Below are 21,917 nucleotides of genomic sequence, written 5' to 3'. Positions count from 1 at the left end.
TGTGATAGGGACTACCTGGATTTCCTTTTTCTTTCTCAAAACAAAAGGAAGACTGCATCTATTTCTCTCTTGGAAAGTCCTGCTTCCTTTCTGTATTAATGTTGACAGTTCACATTAGCAAGTGGCAAAGAATCATGCCACTCTCAGCACACAACATACATAGAAATAAATTCCCTCAAGTCTATTGGGAAGAAACTCTCTCTTGGTACTCTTTAGCACGCTGAATAAACATGCTAAATGAATGAGCAAATGAATAAACCCGGATTTACTCATGAATATCTGGGTTCAAGATTACCTGCACAAGGCAGAGAAAGACCCTTTCCAGTGCTGGACCAGAGCTGATATGCCCACAGAGCACTACACTACAGTGTGAATTCAGTGCGAGCTAAGAAATCCCTGTGGCTGACAGACTGTTCATAGTTCTTTCAGACGGTACACTCTTCTAGTCTGATTCAGACAGGGTTTTATCTTACCCAAGCTATTTCCCCTCTTCATTGCTATTAAAGAGAATAATGAGGTCTCACTGCAGTGATAGTGAAACAGTGCCATCTGTAATATGCTTTGAATGGGGAGATTTTGTCTGGCTTCAGGAAAATGAGCTAACACACTTAAATTTAATTTAGAATCAAAGTTCACCTTTTCCCTCCTACTCAGATACAGTAAGAGCTTTTTTTTCGCTTGCCATTACACAACCTTCCAGGTGAAAGCTGTGGAATCGAAACTAGAGTGCTTCCGCCTGCGCTCACTAAACAGACCAATAGCTGCATCAAGGTTAACTCCTACTTACAAGTTCGTGCTTATCAAGAAGGTCATAGATATTTTGCAAATTATCCTACATATATGATTATTTTATAAGATTAAAATTGTACAAAATTGTTGGAAAAACCAATGCTGTGTTCAACACTGCTCACACCTTTTGACTTCTAAAGCTCTTCTAAATATTTCTGTGGAAAAAAGAAAAGTTCACAAAGAAAGTGGCAGTGGGTTTTATTCCCCAAATACAAACCAGTGCTAATCCATACTGTACAAGAGCAAACACACCTATATAAAATATCCATCAACTTAAATTAAAGGTGGATGACCTCTCCCCTAAAAATGTTATGACAAATACACAAACAGTAATATCCAACTTAAAAATTCTTCATTAGCCTAAAATTCTTCAAGGTATCAATAACCGCTGCTGAATAATTCTAGTGTTTGTAAGATGACTCCAATTCAGCAATCTTGAAAGTTAAAATATGTTTCCTGTATGGAAAGTTGTTCAAGAATAAGAATTCAACTTGCTGACATGTAGATACTGTGAAATAGAGAAATACTCTATTAACTTTGAAGTTAATATAACAGCTCAACACCACAAACATACTTACTCAAAAGGCAACTTCTCATCATTTGGCTTTATGCACCTTACATAATGAGGGGTGGTTGCACTGAGTGTCACCATAAGTAAAGACAAAGAATTCCGGAACTAGAAAATATCAGACAGAACAGTTTTGCTAATGAAACATTTACAGCTAAGCAAAAAGTTGAATCTTGGGTTTTTAATCTGTTAGATTTTGGCTGGACACTGGGAGACTTTCTTAGCATTTAGATCTTAAATGCAGGAAACATAACAGACCTGCTGTACCTAACAGTCTCCTATATATAAATTGAACTCACTTCGTTATACCCAGATCCAGAGCACTGTACTGTGGTTGGCTCTAGCCCCTCCTGAAAACTGGATAGCCCCTATGAGCAGTAGTGGAATACAGTACCTGTGTTCCACTCAGACTGCACAGAACATGTCCCTGAAAGCAGGAGCATCATAGAACAGCACGTTTACGTAGTACCTTACTGCCAACCGTCATCCGGAGTTGCTTGTTAGGTGACTTGAGAACAGGTCTTGCAGATTTGATGTTAATAGTTGAACTGAAAGGTGAAATGGACACTGGACTGTCTTGAAAAAAATTTGCACACAGATGAAACTGAAAGTGTGGTGAAAGAATCACAGATGCTGCGGAACTGCAGTAACGTTTAAACAAAAATGACAGTTTCTATAACATAAAACGCAAAACCTTATTGCTTGGGCCACGTATTGCAGGACTTGAAACCAGATTTTTAAGCCACAAACAACAACTGGAAAACAGTTCAATAACTCTGAGTCTATTGTGAAGCACGCACACATTTCACAGACAAAACTCAGTAATTGTTAAGCTGGCCTGCAAAAGCCATTTCAGTATGAGCAAACATGGACATTAATACAGAACAGATTTAGACCATTTAAGGTTATATTTTCCCAGTATTTAACTTAGATTTAGAATATGGTTTTTGCTCAGATTAAGTTTGCTTCTTAATAGTAATCCTGAAGTCTCAAGTCTGTAGACTCAAAAGGAACTTCAAGCAGATGGGAAGCGGCAGGCACGTATGAGACATCTGATGTTTTCCCTGCCCTGGCATTCTCTTAATGTCTCTTGAAGAATAAACAAAGGCAGCTGTTAATGATACACTACCCATCAAAGCTACATGTAATGACTATGGGAAAAAACCTAAGTGAATTAGTCAGTTACAAGGCTTCCAAAATTCAAAGGAGATATTAAAAAAACCAAACAAACCAACCAACCAAAACCAATCAAAACCCCAAACCACCAAACAAAAATCCCATAACATACCTAGCAAAGTAAATGCACGTACATGAAAAAGGCGAATACTGCGTTTTTTCATCTTGTATGTTGTTCTGATGTTAAAAACACACACTTGTAGAATAAAAATTAAGTCTAAACAAATGGATTCAACTTCTTAAAAAACTCTTTTTATCAGAACAATATTTTAAAATTAGATGTGAATGAATTCCAGTAAAATCAGGTATTTAGAAAAATCAGTCATTACTGACTGTTCACAAACCTTGCTGTCTTTCAAGATGTCAATCAATACTTCGTGTACTGTATCTCTGTTTTTTTCCAGAAATCCTTCACATTTATATTCTACCTGTGCAAACAGGTGAAATTATTCACTTCTCAGTTACACATACACAAATACATCAACAGATAGCAAAACAATAATTTTTAGTAAGTTGTGATAGCCAACAGATCTTTATTATTCTTAAAATGATGGCTGAAACACTGCTTTATCCAGATTCACTGTGGCAAGAATACATACACACATAGCGCAAATTTAGAAGCAGGACAAACTGTCAGAATCCTCTATCAACTGCAATTTCCTTCTGCCTTTATCAGGAGTTTCTTTCCTTTCATTATCCTGCGATTTCAAATCTAAATATTAAATGGAATACTACATTTGAAATGCAAATCACTGAGACTAAAATACGTATGGACTACAATCTCAACTGTTTTATTTATACATTGTACTTTTTTCTGGCTCTATCTTGATTATTTACTTTCATATTCTCAAATTCATTATGTTATTCATTAAGCACTTCTTATGTTTAAATGGTATGATACAGACAGTATTATCAATAAACAAGTAATACTATGTACTGAAGACTGATTTAATAGAAATTCCAAGTGTGGTTGGTATTTCCTCTATTTCCTAAGTTGGTTTCTTTTCTGAATGAGCTAATTCTAGAAACAGGGTGAAATAAGACTGGATTGTTTACACTTTACCTTATCAGCAAAGTGTTGAATGATGAAAGATGTGTTTGACATCCTCGGCTTTTCAAAGAGTGCATTTTTATTGACAAAATTATTATATAGCTTTTGAAGCCAGTTTTCATCTGTTCCATGGGGTAACTGTAAAAACAAGGGCAACCTCTTTAACCAAACTGTGATGAACTGTTAGAAACAGCAAAACTATTATCAATAAAGGGTGTTACCTGCAATCAGGAACAATCTGATCCTTAAGAATGCTAATGGGCAGAACAACAGATAAGATAATGAGTTAGGGAATGTTCCCTAATTTCTCCCATATTACTGTATGATTTGGGTTCTGAGTTGGCAACATCACTGAAACATCTCTCAGAGACCGGAAAGTATCAAAGGATGGGACACCCACTGTGCCTCTGCTCAACCTGTTCCAGTACTACACTACCCTCACAGTGCAGAAATCTGGGTTAGCTTTGAGGTAAGAATCTAGCTTTAGGTCCTTAATTTTGTAAGAGAAAAACAGGCTACAATTAAAATTACCAAATAGAGGACAATCATTAATGTTTCTTTCATAAAGAAAATGCTTTACTTCCCATTAAAAAGGACAACAGATGGATTACAAGCCCAACCTGTAAAAATCTATATAGTGTTTTAAATTACCAAGCACTCTTCATCCAGAAGTTCCAAAATCCCCATTTTGGCTTCAATAAGGTCAATGACATTCTGGTTGTCATAGAAGTCGATTAAAGTCCATGGGATGTCTTCTTTCATGTATTCTTCTTGTTCAAGTTTAAAGACATGCTAGATATGTGAAAATTATGAAAATGTAAGGTTACAATTAAGGAAGAAAATAAATACAATGGGTGCACGTGTGTGACTGTATACGTAAGACAGAAACCAAATATTTATGTATTTTACAGTATATTAGATGTCTGTCTTGTAAGAAAATAAACTCAGAAATTTTCATAAATATATGTGCGTATGTTGCTATTTTTACCTATTTCTGGATAGCCATTACCCAGAAATACCCATTACTCAAATACAAATAGCATTTTCAAATATCCATCATCAATATTCTCAAAACTGAAGCAAAATAAAAGAGCTGTAACAAATAAAGGAACATACCAGGTTAAATTGCTGCTGCAGTTTCTCATTAGCATAATTGATGCAAAATTGTTCAAAGCTATTCACATCAAATGTTTCAAAGCTGAAAAACACGTCAAATAAGGAAAAAATAAGACTCTGACGTTTAAATACAGATGGTAGGATTCTTGCAAAACTCTGGAAGTATTTCAATATTTCCAAGAAAATTAAATAGCCATAAGACTAAGGAGGTTGCTAAGAAATTTCAAAACTTCCCTGGAAGTTAATGTTACCAGACATCACTGAGCTAAAACAGTCCAGAGTTGAATCTAGACACATCATGTCAAAAGAGAAATTTAAACCTCATTCACCAAAAATACTACATATTTATATTTGAACATTTCCATTACTCTGGATGCTAAAAGAACTTATGTGACTATGACCTGTTAGTAAAAGAAACTCCTCCAGAATCATTAGCAGTACAAACTGAAAAGGGTCTCTTATCAACTCCAAAGAAAAGGTACAACCTAGATTCGCTTCCAGAGACATTCTTACCCATAAATGTCCAAAACACCAATAAAAGTATGTTGTTTGCCAGGGAACTGCAAAGCTTGGTTAATTCTTTCCACAATAAAGTCAAATAGGTGGGAATAGATCTTCTTTGCCAGAGCATCCCTTGCGTTAACAGCCTGAGGTCTTGTCATTGGCTTTATTACAGTCTCTGAGGTAGTGATTATCTTTCGGTGGCACAACCATTGTGCCATTTTATCACAGTTTAAATCCAGCAGTTCACAGAATATATTGAGATGTTTATCCTTCAGCTTTAAGGAAGATAAATAAATAGTATCAGATTAAATTTAATACTATAGCTGCTGTCTAGACAGTGAAATCCTAGCACCACTGATGTCAAACTATGATTTTTGGTTTTAGATAGACTTTAGATAGGTTTTAGGGACTGTGTCCACTTCTTTGCCTGGTAAAATATCAGGAAAAGCTAAAGCAAATAATACTTCATAGAGCTCCTGATACAAGAGAGAAAAAAATAAGACTGGATGAGCTGCTTTGGATTAAGACACTCAAAGGAAAAGTTACTTCAGTCTATGTTTAGGTGTCCTTGATTTTTAGGCTTGCATTGTCTGCTGGGACACACTGTGAGCAGCTTTGCAAATGCTCTGTTTCTTGAGTGTGGTGGATGCAGGTAGTCCCAAATGGCTTTTCCAGCAGATGTGTATCAATTTGACACAGGGTTCTCTTAGCCACATTTTGCCTTTTGTTCACACCCTCTGAACTTGGGCATGAAAGAGGATTCACATAAACACTTGCTGTGATTCTATTTAGGTGAGGATGGAAAATTCTCTCAAGTTTAGTATTTCAGATTTAATGCTGCTCTGATCCCCATATACAAGAAAAACTATTGCTAAAAGACATTTGGCATAGAATATAAAGAAAACATTAGTATCTGAATGAGCTAATTCCTTACACTGATGGATGATCTTTCATCTCCAACAGCTGTTATTTCCACATTGCCCAAGTGTAGGATCGCTGCCAGCATTTTAAAAACATCCATTTGAAAATCCCCCTTCAGACCTAAAAAACCCAATTCTTGATTATTTTAAATACTCAGAAACAGTACAATCAATTAAAATAGCACTGTGCCGGATTACCTGCTTTGTTGTGCAGCCAAGAATTGTACAGCATCTCTGCAGCCTGCTATGCAAAGCTTTGGTTCTGCCTACTTTCTGCCTGTCTGATCCAAGCAGAGATCAGGCATAAACTCCTGTACCTCCCTAAATGCGAGCTCAAGTCTGACTTGGCTTTCACATGAACCATAAGAGGCAAAGAAGCTTCCAACTCCACTTCTGTCACAGCACTCCTCTCTTAGCTGAAGGGCCAAGAAGGCTTCAGCTCTTAGTGATTTTGACCATTAACAATAAATAGCCATTTGCTCTTGCCTAGTACTTTACCAGTCCAACAGCATGATGTACAAGCTATGACAGAAATAATGTTGGTAATTACTACTACCGTTTTGGACATTTCAGGCACAATCCACCTTTGCCCACTTCAGGAAAACAACCAAACAAACCAACCCAACGAAAACAGACCATTGTTTAAATCTATTGAGAAGGTATCCCCAAAAATTTACCCAGTAAGGCAAATGTCTTCTGAGTCTCCACCATATTTGCTCTGTCATCAACTCCTTTTATTACTGTGCTGCCACCCATTCTTGTGTAGTTAAATTCATCCGCGCTTCCTAAAGATAAGAATCAAAACTTGTAATGCTGGAAAATTCACTGGGGATAGCCACTTGGTAAAGACTCTTGTAACATCAGAAAAGACGCTGTCAGGTGACAGCTCTTCAGGGATGAGCTGAGTCCTGTTTTTCTAACCTAGCTCAGTTAAGCTGACACAAACATGTATTCATAATTCCTGGCAATCTTAATACTTGATCTGATAAACAAACAGGAATGAAGACTGAGTAAACATATACCCAAGATTTGCTTCTCACAGGTGGCATTAAAGCTTCTCTGTAGGTAAATGAATCACACCTCTAAACAGTCATTATGGCATCTGTCACTAGAGAAAGTATTAGAATAAGATTTTCAAAGACACTTAGGTACCTAATCACGCACTGCTCAAGTTACTAGGGATTTACTACCAAGATCAATACAAGCAGGATTTATAGCTAAGTAACTTAAAAATCCAAGTCCCATTGTAAGTCTGTGAGACTTATGCTACAAAACACTTAACATTCTAGCATATCTAACAGGAAAATCCAATCTTCAAAATACTGCACTTCAAAAATGAAGAGTAGGTTATTTTCTTGAGACCTACCCAATTTGAGATGCTTATATTCAGGTTGCACAGCAGACGCACACAACTGATAAAATATGTGGTAGTTTCGCTCATTCTCTGACTGTAAGTTAAAGCAAAGAACAACATTAGAGAGAGACAGAAAAGAGTAAAAAACCAAACCACAAACAGAAAAACATTCTGTATTCCACACTACTGTAAAGTGATAATGACACTTAAAAATTCTGCTGCAAGACAGTCTGGCAAAGAAATTGCCCAATATTAAAATGGCACATCTTAGACTTCAGCAAGAAAGAGATAAATTCAAGTACACTTTCTTTTCATTACCGATATGCAGAGTGCTTTCCCTAAGGCTCTTACACTACTAAATTTCTTCTGCTTGAACAACCATCTACTAATGAGAATTGACAGATACTGCACTAAACAACTGTGCAGAGTGCCAGCTGAAACACTGCCCTGTGGTCTCTCAGAAAACTATTTCCAAACCATCCATCAGGCAACAGATATACAGAAGTATTTTTCATAGTACTTAAAAAGTTACAATAAGAGAAGAAAACCTCGTAAAAACAGTTTTATTAAGTGCTTTCTTTTGTAGATTATCACAATTATGCTCTGTAATGAGTCATATGCAATAAACCCTGGCCTTATAAATTTTCATCCATTTTTTTACGGAGACTCTCTCTGCCCTATATACACTGTTGATTTCCAGATACAGCTGGCACGTGTTACTGTTGTGACCGAAAGACACAGATTTCTCAAATACTTCTTACACTTATTGCAGGGAATGGTCCCCAGGATACATCCTCCACTTTTACCCACCTGAAAGACAACTCTGGATTTCTCAAGCAGGTATGTTCTCATGTTAGCACCAATGATTTGATAACTCTGATCAAAACTGATCTCAGTGTATTTTCCGAATCGACTGCTGTTATCGTTCCGTGTGGTTTTCGCATTGCCAACAGCCTACAAAAATTATAAACTGTTAAAATTTGCTTTACTTGCTTTTTTCATAACAGTAACTTTGTCAAGACATGACTCAACTACAAGTTCCTAAAATAAGAGGTGCTCAAGGATCAATCTCAGCATTGAGCTGCGAGACTTAAATTTTGAGGCCTGAATGTGAAGATAAGCCTCAAGTCAAAAATAGCATAACACTGCATAAACTGAGAATTAGAGAAAGTTTTCCCATGATAAAGAAACTTAAACCAGTTTCTATTCCAATTAATAAAACCAAACAACTTGTTCAATATTGGTTTTCTCATCATCTAACTAACAGGATGTGGTCAGATAAAACTCTGGAGGCAAACTAGAGCCTCTGAAGGGCCACTGGTAAATTAGGTAGGACCTGGGTGTTCCTGAAGCTATTACCTCTTTCCATCAGTAACATTCAGAGGTTAAACTTCTAATTTAGGTATCTAACTCAGGCAGCTAAAACATCCCTAAAGATTTCAAATGAAGATTCTCAGCAGCTCCCAGATTTCTTTCCCTGACAAGTACAGACTTGACAGATACTCTGAAGCTTACCTCAGTTATTGGATTGGATGCCAATACTTTATCCTCCACATGTGCATTGCTGCTTGACTTACTCACAGTGGCAAAATATCTCATAGTGTATCTTGCAGACACAGTCTTTCCAGCCCCCGATTCTCCGCTGACTATAATAGACTGATTTTTGTTATTTCTAAAACCAAATAATCAGACATGATTAATAAAATATCTTAGACATGTCTAAAATGCATGTATAAATGTAAGAATTATATATATGAAACAATGTGTGAAAACACAGCTGTGATCTACTCTCCTACCAGTTTCATCTTTTAACTGTTCATCTTTTAGTCCTCTTTGGTTGTAACATCTAGGCTGATGTCACTGCTATTCACTCAGCTAAAAGAGCATTTTGCCCCCCTTCAAGAATGAAAATAGTTATGAGTTCTAGAAATTCCTCAGCTTGTTAAGGAATTATTCCTCTTCTAGTTAAGCTGCTCATCCAAAGGTATTCTTAACAGCCAGTGGTACATAGACGGTTAAATTAAATGACAATTAATACTGACTGCACTAGACTTAAAATGTTACTTATGGACATTAAACAACATACTGAACCTTGCCATTTGCTTGTACGCTTCTTCTGCCACAGCAAATATATGTGGATCCATGTCCCCCATGTTTTGCCCACTATATGCATGGATAATAGCATCTCCGTATATTGGCAACTGTTTATAGGGGTTTATTGCAACCAAAATTATTCCTACAAACAGGTGCACAAAACAAAAACAAAACACAAGTTAGCTCAATTAAATGACAGGTTTTGGCAACAACAGTTGAACTGATACAAAGTAGTAATATTTTCTAAACTAGGTAAGAGATACTGATCAACAAACAAGTCTATACTCACACAAAAGTGAGTTAAAATACGCTTATCATATTGCAAACTAACCCAAGATTTCTTTTCTTAAGCCTTGCATTTTCCTCTGCTTACCACTATAGGTGTAGATAAGCCTAGACTCCACAAAACGAACTTTAAGATTGTGTAGAACAGCTGGCTCATGGAGATAACTAAGTGCAGTGAGATCGTTTTCACCAACAAGTATGTCAGGGTTTCGGAGGGGTGGCAAAGCAGCTGGATCAACAGGGTAATTCAGTTCCTGTCAACAAAAATGACTTACAATACCTTAAAATGCATTAGTTTTGCCTAAACATAAATTGATCTGCTACCTTTACACAAAGTTACAGGGTTGATGGAGCCCTGTCTGATCCTGTATTTCATCAGTTCCATACATCCCACTGAACTTAGGGACTTGCAGATCATGACAGTAAGATGAAGCTCTTCAATATTTACCCAAAGTGAAAGCCAGGTTCTCTTTATTCACAGTATTTTGTACTGAAATCTATAAAATGGAAAATACTATAGCTCTCTAAACACATGTGTATTTAAGTACTGATGAAAACAGTAGACCGGCTGCAACTGAATGAACTGGTCAGAACTTAAGTCAGCCCTGAAACTACCCTTACTTGCAGCCCTTTGTTTTTCTTTACACATTGTTTAAAACTTCTGTTTCTTTCAACAGATCCATTTAGTCACACATTTCATACTGGTATTTATAGAAGAGCATTGCAGAAATACAACGTTTAGAAACATTAAACTGGAAAGAACTCAGACACTAAAATTAACAAATCTTACTTAAAGCAACAACTTTAGAGAGAAAAAAACCCACAACAGCTGGCTCTGTGAGACAGAACTGTGCCTGCCCTGCACTTCTGGTTTACTTCAACTTAAGATGAGTTTCAGTGCTTGTTTCAAAAGTGAAGTGATCTTAGAGGTACATGCTCTATACTAACATTATACAGAGAGTAAAATTGCACTTTTCATCATTTTAGATAACAGCTGTTTTCTGTGCAAATTTCAATGTGATAAAATTCTGGTCACCACAGGGTTAGCATGAAAGAAAATATGGACAAGTCATTTATGCCCCGTGAGTCCTGTGTGTCTATATAAACATATCCCAGCAAACCCCACAATAATTAAGGTTTTCTCCTTACAGTCCCATCTTCTAACTGCACATGGAGAAAACAGTCTCCAGCTTTGTAGTTTTTTGTGATTTCTGCAGACTGCCAAACTTCTTCGTTATCAGGGATCCAAACCCTATTGTACTACAACAAAAAAACAAGGTAATGATTAGCTTAGTTATTAGCATAATACCAGACTGCCATGAAAAAAAACAGTTTTCAAATGTCAGTGCAACCTAAAGCTGAACTGGATGCCAGGACTCTATGGATTATTATTAGCTCTGTCCAGCAGGCTGTATTTCTGTGTTTTAGCAATTCTTCATGAAAGGCAAACAAACAAGAGAGCACACTCAAGCTCAGACGTGTTTGTTCTGCTCCTGTTTAGCACAAGGTCGGCAGAACAGCAGCGTGCAGGAGGCTGCAGAACAGTGGTGTGAAGGAGGGTGAACAAGGGCCAGGCTGCTGCCAAGTTCTTCAAACCCTCTAACACTGACCAAAGAGAATAAACCCCACTTGAGACAGAGCCCTGATTTCTAGGAGATTTTAAATGAGCGAGTACCTGAGAAGACATCTCATTTACCAGAACTGAGACTTCCCTCAATTCAAGTGTAGGACACTGACCTTAGGCAGCATTTTACCATAGGTACAGATGTATACACAAGAAAGGCTCTGCACATGTACCTTGGTTTCAATGGGACTGAACTGCAAGCTCCAAACAACATCTTCCCCTCTTACAGGGTGAACACCAAAGACCATCAACAGGTTTTTCTCTTTACAAGCAACCAGCTGGCTCAGCTGAGCTCAGTCCCGGTGTGGTACTTCAGCTCTGCCTCAGGGAGAAACCACCCTTCCTAAGTGTGCTGATTTCCAATGGAAGCAGGTGAATTGTAATTCTCTTTTACACATTTGAAGAACTGAGACAACAGAATTACCTCCAGCCTTCAGAAGCGTGTGTGAATGCAAATTATGCTGTTGGAGACATCTAGTTCTCCTATGCTGAAGTTACAATGGTGAAGCATTAGCAATATCTTTACATGTGCTGACCTAGAAGCTATAGGAAACAGCATTCCTTAGAAGGACGTAACACAGCTGGCAACCTCTGTAAGTCAGGAATTTCTTCCTTCCCAAATGTGGAGTGTGTCCTCCCTGTTCTGCCAGGGTTTAACACAGCAACAGCAGCCCCAAAAGCCTCCCTAATGCATCAGCTAAGCATCAATGACACTGGTTTTAGTAACACTGAAATCACTTCTGTTCAGGGATTTGCAGGCTGTGATCACTTCTTACACTTCACCATCTTCCTTAAACCATGTTTTATACCATATACTGTGTATCTCAGATGGCAATGAAGACAACACTGAAGGCTATATATGGATGTAAGGGGAGTACAGAGGGAAGGACAGCTTGAAAACCACCAGTACATGCCAGTACCGAGTTTCTTATGAGCCATCACTCCTATAATTTGTGAGAAAGTAACACCAGAGAGCACAGGACCATTTAGTCCCTACTTGCACAAGCAGCCGTGCCATATAACCTTCCAGCATCTGTTTTGATAGCCAAACAAATGGTGTTAAATGGTTAACCCCCTTCATTTGATTTCCCTCCGTAGGAAATACAGGTATCTGTATTCCTGGTCACTGGAAACCAACTGTGCTTACATAAACCCATGAGAACTGCTGCAGCTGCTTACCTGAGAAATTAAACAGAATTCTTTATTTGCTGTTGCTCCGTGTGGGTCAAGAATATCCCACACAGCGTGTTCCCATGTAAGAAAGCGAACTGCACTAGGTCAGGGACAAGAGGAGGAAAAAGCATGTGATCGAAGGGCTGGTTCCTCAGCTCCAGGAGCCTCCATTGGCAAATGCAGCCGGCCTACCAACATTCCCTTCTCCAGACCTGCCTCGCAGGTAAACACAGCAGAGTTTGCTCATTTTCGGATCAAGTTACACCCACTCTGCTTCCGCCTGCCAAACGCTACTGCTGATGAAGAAACCCAACTACTCTTGCTTTCAGCTGTGCCCAGTGCAGTACCAACACACCAGTCGAATAAATACCCCTGCAGCACAAGGCCAACAGCTGTTAATCACAGCAGGTGCTTTTAAATGTTAAGAGATACCGTCCTGTAAGTCAGTAACTTACACCATTTAAAGCTGAGCAAACAAATGGTACGTCACAGCACTGTGGTGACTACAGGAAAAGTGGGAAAAGTTGTGCAAAAAATACAGCAGCCACGTTAAAGAGGAGGAAACTTCGGTTTGTTGCCAAGTTCTGCCAAACACCCGGTACCTGCGTAACGAGAAGAGCCAGCACCCCACGATTAAGTGCTGTTGAACTCTGAAAGTGCCTAACTGCTGGCTAGGGCATCAGAGCCCTACACAAAAGGCCAAAAGTCTCAAGAAATGGGTATTTATCTGGAAAACCAGCCCTCTTTCCCTGTGCTGCCCGGCACTTCACGGCCGCCCCGATGTGCTGTAGCCGAGCTGCCCGGGGCGCAGGTTCCCGGGTGCGGCGCAGCGCAGCGCACACCGCGCAGCACACGCGGCTCAGGCTGTAACGCACCAGCGCTCTCCGGCGAGAGCGACCCCGCTCCTTCCCTTCCCCTTCCGCTCACCTGCGTGTAGAGCTCGGCCAGCGCCATGGGGCAGAGCGGCCGCTCGGGCCGGCGGGGAGCGGGGAAGCGGATCCCGGGCTGGCCCCGCCCGCAGGGCTGCTCCCGCAGGCACGGCCGAGCCGGTCGGGAAAGCCCTCGGAGCCGTGTGGGGGTGTTTGTGCCTTAGCCTGCGGGGTGGCTCCCGACTCTGACGGGTACACAAGTACAGTGGGGATGCGCAGCACTCCCAGGAACCACGCTGGCAAAGTCGGCATCCTGCATACATCGTTAGGGATTAGGAATAACGGGTAGTCTAGGTGGCGGGGGGATCACGAGGGGAGACAGAGCAGGGAGAAAAACCAGGCACATCATTAATCACGTATCAGACACTATGAAGGGGTTTCTCTAGCAAACTTAGAACACGATGAAAACGAACATCTCAGAATTCAGTTAGTAAGCTTAGGGCACTCACAGGTACTGTACTTAAACATCCTTTATGAGGAAGAAGGCTTGAATAAACCTAGCATCAGGTTTTGGCAGAATATATGCCAGATATATGCCAGATATATGCCAGAAGCCCAGGATCCGCCACCAAAGATGCACAATGTTTTAGCAAAGCACAAATCTTCATTCTATTTCAGTAACAGGTACTATTTGGTGACAAAATACGCTAACAGAAGTGGTTATGTCGAACAGACTATTTCCAACCAAGCACAGCAGTTTATGGCCCACTGTTACTGTCTGGGTGTGTATTTACACAACCCTCAGGTTTGAACCAACTCCCCTGGCACTCAACACGGACTCTGCCACGAAGGTGCAGGAAACCTGTGTGACCATGCGGGGAGTGTGCCAGCACGCAGCATATGAACAACCACACAAGCAAACACAAAAATCCAAAGCAAATCCTAGTGTTGTATTTTTATTTGGACATTTTCCAGTGATAGCTATTAGGCTACAGCTTTTATGATGCATACATTTACTAAGTACAACATCAGACACTACAACGGATCAGAGCTCAGGTCATTCTGACAATGTTTTGGTTTTCATCTATGTACTGTAGTGGCATTGAGTGAAAACCTGTGTTTAAAGGCTTTATCACATGAAGTATCAGCATCTTAGAAAACCAAGTGTTTACTCATAGTTTTTGTATGGTATTTGAAATGTGTTCAGTTTAAATCACAAATTACACAGACCTTCAAATTGCAAATGCTGGTGTTTCCAAGTTAGGAACCAGTGTTACTGGTTATCAATCCACTTTTCAACATTGAAGTTGGTATTTCTTTTCGCCTGGGATAGATTAATTGCATTTAACGGACTTACGCACTTTCATGTTCCATCCCAGATTGAAGTCTGAGAAGCAATTTGGGTAGAAGACTGTGTCCTAAACATCAGAATAAAATGATCACTGGAATAAAAATACACCAAACTGAATGAGGTAATTATTGTGCAAATTCTCTATAATAACTGTATATAATTCTAAGGGGTGGTTGACAAGTATTTTTCCAGCATCCGATAAAATCTATCATAGCAATAGATAATAAATTAAAATAGAAAAGATATGTCCACATTAAAAGAGCATGACAATGATTTAAAGGGAAAAATGAAAACAAGTTGTTAAAATAAATCTGCATTATATTCCATGGTTAAAGAGATATTAGTCCTAAGGTGAAAGATATATTATACACTGACACTAAAATTTTACTTCTGAAAAGTGCATGTAAAATACTGCCATGTAAAATGTTTGGTGAGTTACCAACTATGCATCTCTTCCAACTTTAAAGTATTTTCCTTTAAAACATGTCAAGCAGCATATACTTTTAATGTGATATAAAAGTAATTAATACCAGTCAAACCACTGAGTTTAAGGATAATACCTATAAATTACTAAACACTACTTTTTTTTAAGGAACCAAGATACAATAAGGCTTTTTACAGGTAAACAAACTTAAAAATGAAACAAAAATACATTTAGGCATACATTTTAAACACTAATGCTTAAGGAGTGGATACATTTCCTGATCTATAGTAGGAACATACTGCAATGCCAATAGTTTGGTTTTCAATAGGAGAAAAAAAATTGTAAGTCAGAATGTTCTCAGGTATTTTCTTTCCTAGCCTCATTACTGGATGTGAAGGCTTTCCCATTACATTCTCACAAGTACAGTACCCCTAACAGCCTGAAAATTACATTATACCCTATCTGGAGCCACTTAACAGTAGCAGCCGTAGTTTCAAGAATCAAGTAACATTGGAAAAAACAGTGTTTGGTATACCATGCACAGGAAAAACAATCCAAATCATTTAGCAAAGATCACTCACAACAGTTATGCAATACAGTATTAGATTCTTGGAAGTACTGGCATGACCCATCAAACATAACATGGGGCATACACATTTGAAAGTAAGATGGCCTGAGCATCTTCAACCGATAGTGACAAAATCTGCGTTGTCTGTACTACCGATTTTAGCAACCATACAAACAGCATGTCTGCCCCTCAGGTAAAACAACTGAAATGTTTCAGTCTGCTTAACAGCAACGTTTTTTTTTTCTGTGAGTTTGCAGGCAAACAGATTAGTACCAAATAGTCTAATAGTGTACCTCTAGATTATTTCTCAATATTTTAAAAGAAATTAATGTTAATGCTAAGATACTAATTGTTATAATACGTAAAAAATATTGCACAATGCAATTAAACAACGTGTGTGGCTTTTTTTTTTTTATGTGTATATTTGAGCCATACACCACAAACTACCTCTTTTAAAGTTCAGAACTGGAACCTTAAGCAGGGCTTCTGTGCTTAATTTGCACATTGTGAAATGTGAATTCTGTTGTGAAGATATGTGAGACAGAAGAACCTTTCCTGTAAGATGTGCAAGATCCAAAATAACTCAGTTTCTCATTATTGAATGGCACTCTGGATTTCCAACCATTAAATCAGCATGAATCATAGTCAAGTGACAGCATCACAGTCAAAACCTACTTAATGTTCTTGTCAACCTTTCAACGAATGAGAGCCTTGGGCTACTGCAAAAGTTTTCTATTAAAGGTTTTCCTCTCAAATTCCAGAAGGAAGGAATGCTTTTTTTTCTTCTTTTTTTCTTTTTCTTTTTTTTTTTTTTTTCTAAGTGGCAACAAACCAAAAGGGATCACACTCAAAACATACGCTGTTATTTCTGGGGTCTACAAACGAAGAGCATTAGACAGACTACAAAATCTAAATAAACACTGAAATCATTATTGACTTCTGATCATTTGCTTCAAGATTGTGTATTTTTAGCTACTTTTAAAAATAACTAAACATGTAATTTCCAGTGTGCTACTTGTGCTTAGTTACCATTTTCCTTTATAGGTGTTATTTGATACTATTTGCAAAAATCCAGTTAAAGTAACAGACTGCATCAGACTGTAAATAAGGTTGACAACAAAAAATGATATTATCTTATTTTTAGTGCTTAGTATGATACTGTTGTACATTTAAAAGAACACATTATGCAGCAGCGATTTAGTATGCTTGGTAAACCACAGTGCTAACAAATGAACACCTAAGTTACAGCATATAGTGAGCTATAAGACCTATCACTAGAATTCATGTCAAACCGACATAAATAAGTGGTTTAAGAAATCATTTTCTATATTGCCAGTTTGTGTTTCTCTACTCCAGTTTTCACAAATTAAATGTAACAGGCTCCCAAGTGACTGTGTATTCTACTACAAAATGCTTTACCTTCAAGTCTTCCATGTTCAGGGCTGTCCCTGTTGATCCCTGCCCATGAGATTACATACGGAGTTTAATTTACACTATTTAAATATGTTACTTAAGATCTAAAAATGTCTCTAGACAGCTGAAGACACAATTTTAGTCCAAGCTCAATTTCCATGTTCTGGAAATGCATGAATCGATGATGTCCTCATAAATGCAATGACTGAACACAAATGCACATCTTTCTATTAGCCTCCAATCTGTGGTGCCCTTATGTAGTTTTCCGGTTACTTGTACTACAGATCTGGGCATACATACAGAGTGTTCAGAAAACGTGTTTTCAGTGGCTCACTATGTTTTAATGGGTAAAGATATGAGGCAACTGATTCTCCATCTAACACTGATGGTACATCCTTGCGATCAGACACGTGATATGAAGCCCAGGCCCAAGCTGGCTGGGATCTGAATGGTTTCTAATGCCAGAGAGGATGGATTAAATGGAAAAGTAACAGGGAAGATGTGTTTAGCATCCATGAGCAACTGAGGAGAGTCCTTCCTGTCTCGCAGACGCATCTGCAAAGATAAGAAAGTGATTACATCAGCATTTAGCCAATTATTCATTGATAATTATCATCTTACAAAGAGTTAGTGTTTCATCTATGCATACAGAAACCCGGGTGTGTACAGACACACACTCTATGCTAACCTGACCCAACACATTTGCAACAATCATGCCTTTAACTGTAGTTACTGTTGTCATTTTTGGTGCTGCATAACTTCCCCTTACAATGCAGTCTGAAGATATTAAGATTCCCTGCAAAATGAAGAATTTGCCCACTATCTGGGCATCTTTTCAGTAAGTGAAATTACAGTTTTATACCTTCCCAATCTCCCTTATCCTGCTAGTAATGCAGGTCAAATTTCTAACAGACCAGAAGGATCATCTTTGTTTCTTTTACTTTGCTCTACTGGCTGCTTTTCTTTGGAGTTTTCAACCAATTTCGTTTTCATCAATATATATAAAACTTCTATATGTTTTTATAACTTTATAGAAGTTATATATATAATATGTATGTAAACTTATATAGAAGGGCTAAATGAAGAACTTTGGAACGAAGATAGGCCTCAGTTTTCAAAGCAGCTGGAACTTCTCATGCAGACATAGGTCTGACAAAAATAAATTTGCATATATAAATGTTACCACTTGAAAAGCTGGCATAAAACATAAAAGTCTGCTTACATACACAAAGATGTATGTACATACATACATACACACAAAACTCTCTCACCTTCCAGAAATCTCATAGAGACTGACAGGGAAGCTAAAGTTTTCATGCAAGCCTGGAGGCAGTAAATTGTGATTGCTGATAATTTTAAGGCTGACAGCATCAAACCTTGTTACTTCAGACTCCTGAATGTATTTCAGGATGCAAGCTATTTTGGCTCAGCAGAAAGTTTATCAAGAATAGTCAGATAATTATAGATGAAAAGATATAGCCATACCTGTATTGTACGTATAAATGATACCAAGACTCTCTCTTCAAACTCGTTAACTGGAGTATACAAATTCAGAACTTTAACAATCTGTGAAGAACAACCATTCTCAGGTTAATTTTACCGTTGAATCAACAGATGCATCCATGGTTACTAATAATATACATTTAAATTACCTGTTTTAATAAGAAAATTCTTTACCAGTATTCCTTATTTTTTGCTTCATTCAATATATAGAGAATTCCATCATAATGCTATGGTATATGACTGCCTCCTCCAAAATATGTGTTCTTTGGAGGTAGAAACTCTGAATTTCTACATGCTTGTGGAAAATACCAAACTATGGAAAAATCAGATGATAAGTAACTGACTGTGCTCCTGCACTCCCTGGAAACATGCTTTATTTCTCACCCTAATTTTGACCCTGTAATTATGACCTTCTGTAGCTTCCATTCAAGAGTCTTATGACTCCACTGTTCAAGAGAGTGAGCTATTTCTCTAAAAATGGGGCTAAAACTACCAAAGGGAAGAACTGCATCAGAAAGACTTTAAATAATAACATGGGTTAAACCTGTAAAAAAAACTTACTAAAAATTCTCTTTGTTTTTTACACAATTCTCTTTAAAAACAAACCAAACCAAAACACAACACTTTTAAACAAAGTTAAAACACTCAAAGCAGATGGAATTCTAATTTATTATTTCCGTGAAAAACGAACAGATTTTTCCAGCAATGTGAATTACTAAATCAAAATGACTGTATCAATGCAACTGCTATTGCCAACCCCATTGTGAAAGAAATGGAGAAATTTCTTCCTTTCCCTGATGGGAATGTTGATTAATCACCAAAGATGCTTGGATTCATTTACTCTTGTTGAAGAAAAGTGCAACTTTATCTGGACAAAATCTAAGCTTTCATAAAGAGAAGTCTTCAGCTGTTCACTGAGATGTGCCTGGTTCAGCCTTCCGAGGCTAATGGGTACAGTAACTTAACACTTTTGTTTGCAGACCCAGAGACAACAGTTCTGTGTGAACTGTCCATTAACTGGATACTAACTCTGATGGCAGAAGGATCAATTCCTGGTATCCCAGGCAGAGCTACAGAGTACAGAGACGTCTTTGAGTGAAGAGCTTTCTCTAAGGATTTTCACAGACTGAGATACTATGCGTAGTACTACACACTGCACAATCTATTGAGATCCCTCTCATTTACTCCAAAACTTACCTTGAACATCAGACTTCAAAAAGGTCTGGTCTTTTTTTTTACCCCTCCAACTTAATCTGTTTCAGTTTTACTAATTCAAAACAAAGTAAGAAATCATTGATCCATGTGCAACAGCAGTGCAGGAAGGCATAGCAAACACCAGCAGAGCAGAGAACTGCTCAAAAGTGACGAAGAGTCAGTAAGAGTTTACTTACCTGGGCAGTAGTCAGTGCATTGCACATGGAACAAATGGCTTCAGCATCCTCATCCGTTTTCTTTTTTACTTGCAACAACTGTGCAGCCTGGATGAGGGGTTCCAGGGTTTCTTTAGCCCCACTATTCATCAGATTTTTGTCTCTCAGCCATTCTTCCAGTTGACTCACATTGTATCTGTACAAAGAGGTAAGAGTATCAAGATATTAAGGCTTGATGATGGCTAAATTGAAAACATGTGCAATTTCTATTCCCCAGTGTTTCTTCTTTGTCCTTGTATGTTTTTCCTTGTAATTTCTTGTAATTTTGTTTTCATACTCTTTCCTTCTGATTAAGACAGGAAATTCTGATTTTCAAAACAGTCAGAAACTATGGACCAAGACTTACACTAACCAGCTTTCCCATCTGTTTCTATTCCTGTTAACTGCAGGAATGTTATAAGAAGAAAGACAAATAAGATTTTGTCCATGTAAAAGTACAGTGAGGCTTTTCAAGGTCACTTGAGGGGCTGGAATGCCTTGACTAAATTTCTTGGCATATGCCAGTAGAATGCATTGAACGACTAATGTCAGACATAGGAACAGAGTAAGATGGCACAGGACTTACCTCAGGATGCAGCAAACTACGGGGTGGGTGAACACAGCAGGTATACAGTGTGCCACCAGCACACAAAAAATGCAGGATGTTTGCTACTCTAAAAGCTGAGAAAGCAACTACCAACATTTCACCTACACTTCCGATTCCTACTTGATGACAAAATACTTTTGGTTTGCTTCTATCACGCTTCCATGAAAGCCAGGTGGGATTTGGCCTGACTTAACCAAGCTCTTTTTGACTGAACCTCACAAGATCAGTTTAACAGCATTGGCAGCTTTTGTATGTGGAAAAATAAATATTCAAAACGTATTTGCTATTCCATCAAAATGATGTTGAGCCGTGTCAAGAGTTCACTAAGGCTTTCAGCAGCACCCTCAAGAAAAGTGTAACATAAGCTCTCCCACCTTATCTGCATTCCTTTGCTCCACGAACACATGTCCTTGCGCAGGAGAAGGTTATTAAGCGTTATGGCCCCAATGATGTAGAACATCTGCTTGACAACCTGCTTGATCAGCTCTGGATCCATTCCGTGCTGACACATCACTGAATGGAAGGAGTTCAGCTGCCGAATAATGGAGTCCAAAGTGTAGGTTCCTTCATCAGCAATACTGGATGTTCTCTTCCGCAGCCCTGTTGGTTTCACCCCTGAGACACCTTGGATTGTCTCATGCTCCAGCATTCCTGAAACTGCATCCGATTGGCAACATTATTATAATGACTGAAAACCACCAACATGCAAGCAATTGTGGAAGATGGCAAAACAGTATTTACACAGGAAGAGCAGGGCTTTCTGCCTGCCATACTTGACCATGATTTCCAGCAATTCTATGTTCTGCAGAATCTAAACTCACAGGGTTTATATAAAGATTCCAGCATCTGTGTTTGAAAGGGAAGTCTAACTCTAGCTTAGCAAAGTAATTCTTTCCTCCCATGGTCATATGAGTAGCAGAGTCAGCAAAACAAGAGCTGTTCCATTCTTTTGAATGCTGTGATTGGAAAGCATAATGAAAATGTGAGTGAGTACTGACTGACAGGAAAAAAGTATTTGTAATGAAAAAAAATCTCTTTGAATGTGAGCTTCATCCCTGCTATTTCACTGCCAATTGCTGTCCATAATAACAACCAACCATTACTCTCCATATTCACTTT

General features: G+C 38.3%; 2 protein-coding genes across 3 annotated transcripts in view; both read right to left on the bottom strand.

The window, feature by feature from the left end:
* MYO5C (myosin VC) overlaps window positions 1-13,645 on the bottom strand; it is a 35,063-nt gene extending 21,418 nt beyond the window's left edge. Inside the window, exons 1-16 of one of the 2 annotated variants that reach the window (XM_062628318.1) lie at window positions 13,582-13,645; window positions 11,007-11,117; window positions 9,946-10,111; window positions 9,570-9,714; window positions 8,994-9,150; window positions 8,289-8,432; window positions 7,491-7,572; window positions 6,802-6,909; window positions 6,139-6,245; window positions 5,214-5,479; window positions 4,701-4,782; window positions 4,236-4,376; window positions 3,597-3,722; window positions 2,878-2,961; window positions 1,827-1,961; window positions 1,368-1,465 (exon numbers count right to left, since the gene is read on the bottom strand). In XM_062628318.1, coding sequence (XP_062484302.1) covers window positions 1,368-1,465; window positions 1,827-1,961; window positions 2,878-2,961; window positions 3,597-3,722; window positions 4,236-4,376; window positions 4,701-4,782; window positions 5,214-5,479; window positions 6,139-6,245; window positions 6,802-6,909; window positions 7,491-7,572; window positions 8,289-8,432; window positions 8,994-9,150; window positions 9,570-9,714; window positions 9,946-10,111; window positions 11,007-11,117; window positions 13,582-13,608 — 1,979 coding nt within the window. In that variant the 5' untranslated portion in view covers window positions 13,609-13,645. The remainder of the gene's footprint in view (window positions 1-1,367; window positions 1,466-1,826; window positions 1,962-2,877; window positions 2,962-3,596; window positions 3,723-4,235; window positions 4,377-4,700; window positions 4,783-5,213; window positions 5,480-6,138; window positions 6,246-6,801; window positions 6,910-7,490; window positions 7,573-8,288; window positions 8,433-8,993; window positions 9,151-9,569; window positions 9,715-9,945; window positions 10,112-11,006; window positions 11,118-13,581) is intronic. The other variant, XM_062628327.1, reaches the window with a different exon arrangement.
* Window positions 13,646-14,463: 818 nt separating this feature from the next.
* The window catches only part of MYO5A (myosin VA), a 100,222-nt gene continuing 92,768 nt past the window's right edge, over window positions 14,464-21,917 (bottom strand). The window contains exons 38-41 of the mRNA XM_062628305.1: window positions 21,173-21,455; window positions 20,174-20,348; window positions 18,765-18,845; window positions 14,464-17,834 (exon numbers count right to left, since the gene is read on the bottom strand). Coding sequence (XP_062484289.1) covers window positions 17,682-17,834; window positions 18,765-18,845; window positions 20,174-20,348; window positions 21,173-21,455 — 692 coding nt within the window. The 3' untranslated portion in view covers window positions 14,464-17,681. The remainder of the gene's footprint in view (window positions 17,835-18,764; window positions 18,846-20,173; window positions 20,349-21,172; window positions 21,456-21,917) is intronic.

This window comes from Pezoporus occidentalis, unplaced genomic scaffold (genome assembly GCF_034315485.1).
Source record: "Pezoporus occidentalis ecotype Australia unplaced genomic scaffold, CSIRO_AGI_Poc_V1 ctg11, whole genome shotgun sequence".
NCBI classification, from domain to species: domain Eukaryota; kingdom Metazoa; phylum Chordata; class Aves; order Psittaciformes; family Psittacidae; genus Pezoporus; species Pezoporus occidentalis.
Note: the sequence above shows the minus strand (reverse complement) of the source record. Positions and strands in the feature narration are given on the sequence as shown.